Genomic DNA, 3,658 nt, shown 5'->3' on the forward strand with positions numbered 1-3,658 from the left:
GGCAGAGGCGGTGCTGAGGGCCAGGGTTTGGGGGTGGGATGGCAGGGGTAGGGGAAGAGTTGGGCTGGGGGAGCTTCAAGGGCTTTGCCAACCTAAACGATTCCACGACTCTATGATTCCCGAGCTCATGGGCTGCCTTTCTAACACAGCAAAGGGGTCAGTTTGTTTCTTCTTTAAAAAAGAGACAGAGTGGATCCTAAGAACAAGTCACTGTGCCTGGGATGATGGCTCTAGTCATCCTCTCCGTCCATCTTGGAGTGGGTCTCTGCTAGAGAGAGCTCAGGCTCTGGCTTAGCTATTCTGACCTTATTTAAGCTTGCTCTCTTTGAGGAGGTGTCCTTGCCTGGATTTCTCTCTCTCACACTGTACGCACAGTTTCTGATTGTTGCTGGATATAAAGTTTTGTCTTAAAAGACTTCTTTCTTCTTGCCTCATTCAAAGACTTGTTGGTGGCTCAGCTGCCAGCTCTGCACCCTCGGATCCTGGCCTCCCTCCTGCCTGCAGGCTTTGGAAGGCCCCCAAATCCATGAAGCTCTCCGCTGTTTCTCCCGTGCACTGTTTGTAACCTGTTCAGGGTTTGACACAGTGATGGGGAACCAAATTTCCATGGCTCATGAGGCCGGTGTTGATCTTGTCCATCCCCATGTGCCCCTGTGTGAGCAGCCCTGTCACTGGCACCAGCTATGGAAGGTGGGGATGGAACCCACCTAAACTCCCCTTCCTGCCATCCTCCCGCAGATCCAAGCTTCATCCATGACCAATGTCCAGGATCTTGTTTCCTGACAGCCTGGAGAAATCAGCCCTGGGAAGGCTGATTGGAAATTCCTATTAAATTGATTTGGAAAGTGCTTTGAGCTCCTCCTGGGGAAATGCAGCCTATTGTAATGACCCGGGAAAGCTATTCCTGTTCACAGATCCTAGAAACCCTTGTCCTCGCTCCCAGCAGGATCTGCTCCCTGGATTTCTCCTGGCTGTTGTCCCGTGAGCCACACGTGTGAGTGGGGAACCAGCCCTGAGCACTTTTGCCGAGGTGCAGGGTCCCACCACTGTAAGTGAAGTCCCTGCAAGCCAGAGACACCCGCAGCATCACTCTAGGGCGGGTGGTAGCATGACTGAAAGTCTCCTGTAAATATTTAATATCTACCTGGGGAAAGCCAACAGAGATTGTTCTTTGCTCCAGGGGATTGTTTCTTCTATTTCCTTCAGGATCTGGATCTCTCCTACAATAACTTATCCCCCCAGGACATTTGGACACTGGGAGATTTGTCCCGGCTCAAAGTCCTTCGCTTGACGGCCAACGGGCTTCGGTCTCTGCCTCCGGATCTGGCAGGCTCGTGGGAGTAAGTGCATGCCACAAACGATGCTTGGGTTTGGTGGGAAGCTGCTGGCGTGCTGGCGGGATGTGCCGGGCGGGCAGGCAGGGTGATGGAGCAGTGGGAATGGCGAGGCAGTGGTGAGCGGCGAGGGCGGGCAGCCTGGGATTTATCAGTCCGGGCAGCAGAGCCTCTTCCCTTGCAAACTGGAAGATCAAATAACCTAATGGTCGGTGCTGGGTGGGAGGGAAGTGTTACCCCAGCTCAGCCCCAGATCACCCAGGGTATCTGCTGTCACCAGAACCTAGAGAGGAACCTCTGGGCAGCGACTCAGCAGCCCTGCCGCTTGGCCGAGCCACGTGAGGAGGGTGCTATTTATTTGCTGTTCATGAGACCCTTCAGGTATACCATAGTCACAGTTACCATGCCAAGGTGTCCACTGTTTGCCGAAGTTGGAGATAAGACACTGAGCTAAATGGTTATTTGGGCTGATTCAATTTACTGCTTTGAGGTAGGATATCAGTTTTCTATTAAAAGAATGAAAACAGCCCCGGTCCAGTCTCCCAGCAGATACATCTTCCTGCGGTGACAGCAAATGATCTGTTTTTCACCCATCTTTGCTCGAGCGCGTTAAGGAGCCTCTTTCTATCTGCAGCTCTGCTCATTTAAGGTTTCCGTCTCTGGAGGTCCTGTCGCTGGATGACAATCGTCTGTCAGACCCGAGCGTCTTTGTGAGCCTGTCTCATCTCTGCAGGTAAGGAAGGACCTGGCAGCAGACGGCTCGGGCTTTCGGGGGCTGGCAGCTGCCTCCGTCAGGCGTTGCACGGTAGCAGGCTTAAAATGGAAACCAAAATCTTTGTGATTCACTCGGATACTTCCCTGTCTCGTCTCTCTGGTATTGCCCATGGGACTGAACAGAAAGCAAACAGCCTGCTGCAAAGCACAAGCTGGCCAAACCCGGCAGGTGGCTGGTAATTCAGCTCCTGCCCTGGGTGTTTGCTGATCTCCAGGTCTGATTGGAGACATGGCAGTTGCTTTCTCCGTTCTCCCTTCCTCGCCCCAGATTCATCATTTCTTCAGTGTAGCAGCGCTAGGAAAGCCTGTGGATCAGCTCCCTCTGTTTCATAGAATCATAGAATCATAGAATGTTTTGGGTTGGAAGGGACCCCTAGAGGTCACCCAGTCCAACCCCCCTGCAGTGAGCAGGGACACCGCTAACTAGATCAGGTTGCTCAGAGCCCCATCCAACCTGTCCTTGGATGTTTCCAGGGATGGGGCCTCCACCCCCTCTCTGGGCAACCTGTCCCAGTGTTTTACCACACTCATTGTAAAGAATTTCTTCCTTAGATCCAGTCTAAACCTACCCTGGTTTAGTTTAAAACCATTACCCCTGTTTAATGTGGGCTTTTGGGATTCAGCTACAGTGGAATCACTAGGAGCTGGGGCAGCTCACGTGCCCCTCGGCTGGGCTGTGCTGGGTTTGGGGACAGCACAGGGACCTTCTGATGTTCCCCAGGTGCTTCTAGTGCTGCGAACTAGAGGTGGGAATTGGGCCTGGCTTGTTGCCCTGGCTCTGCCAAGACATTCCTGGAGGAAACTGCTCCGTAGTGTTCCTGAGGCAGGAGGGGGAGTGGGCGAGGTTTAGGCATGAGGCTGCAGAGCTGGAGCGTGGAGGTTTGGGTTTCTGCTCTTCCCTAAGCTGTCTTGTGGCTTTGGGCAAGTGCACTGGTGATGTTATACTTCCATGGGAAGGTGGAACATTGTTAGGGAATTCCAGTAGGACCACAGCTTGTTAGAACCCTGGGTGATTTAATGAACTACCAGGATGTCTCCTTGTCTGTTAAAATCTCATCAAGAGGTGAGTCTAGAGCTAGGTCACCCTTGGGCTGATGTGGGGGACCGAAGTCACGGGCTTCAGGGGCCACGCTGGGCTGTGCCAAGAACTGAGCCCGTGGCTGGGGTTTGGCGAGGAGGGGGAACAGGGCAGCCAGATACCGGTGCCACGGACGCCTCCGCACTCTGCTGGGGAGTTCAGCAGCAGGTCGAGGGCCAGCTCCCTGCCCTGCGGGCGCCGGGGCAAACAGATGGCCGTGTGTATACACCGATAGCAATCCTGGAGTTTCTCATGGACTTCCTTTTCCAATAGCCTGAGGGAGCTGAATCTGGACAGGAACGGGATTTCGGCTGTCCCCTACCTGTACCAAGCAGAGAGCAGGCAGTTCTTCCTCCACCCCATGCTGGACGGCGACAGCTTCAGGGCAGAGTGGTACAAGTCCCTGAGCAGCCTCTGGCAGCAGCCCCGGCTGCCGCAGCAGGAGGACACGGAGGGGGCCGCAGCGCTGGGA

At 54.3% G+C, this 3,658-nt stretch overlaps 1 protein-coding gene across 1 annotated transcript in view; it reads left to right on the forward strand.

Annotated features, from left to right (window-relative positions):
* Positions 1-3,658, forward strand: part of XRRA1 (X-ray radiation resistance associated 1) — a 17,730-nt gene that overhangs the window by 4,302 nt on the left and 9,770 nt on the right. The window contains 3 exon segments of the mRNA XM_035901787.1: positions 1,207-1,340; positions 1,969-2,067; positions 3,460-3,643. Of these exon segments, the coding sequence (XP_035757680.1) occupies positions 1,207-1,340; positions 1,969-2,067; positions 3,460-3,643 (417 nt within the window).

The sequence above is a fragment of the Egretta garzetta genome, unplaced genomic scaffold, assembly GCF_000687185.1.
Source record: "Egretta garzetta isolate BGI_Z169 unplaced genomic scaffold, ASM68718v1 scaffold1159, whole genome shotgun sequence".
NCBI classification, from domain to species: domain Eukaryota; kingdom Metazoa; phylum Chordata; class Aves; order Pelecaniformes; family Ardeidae; genus Egretta; species Egretta garzetta.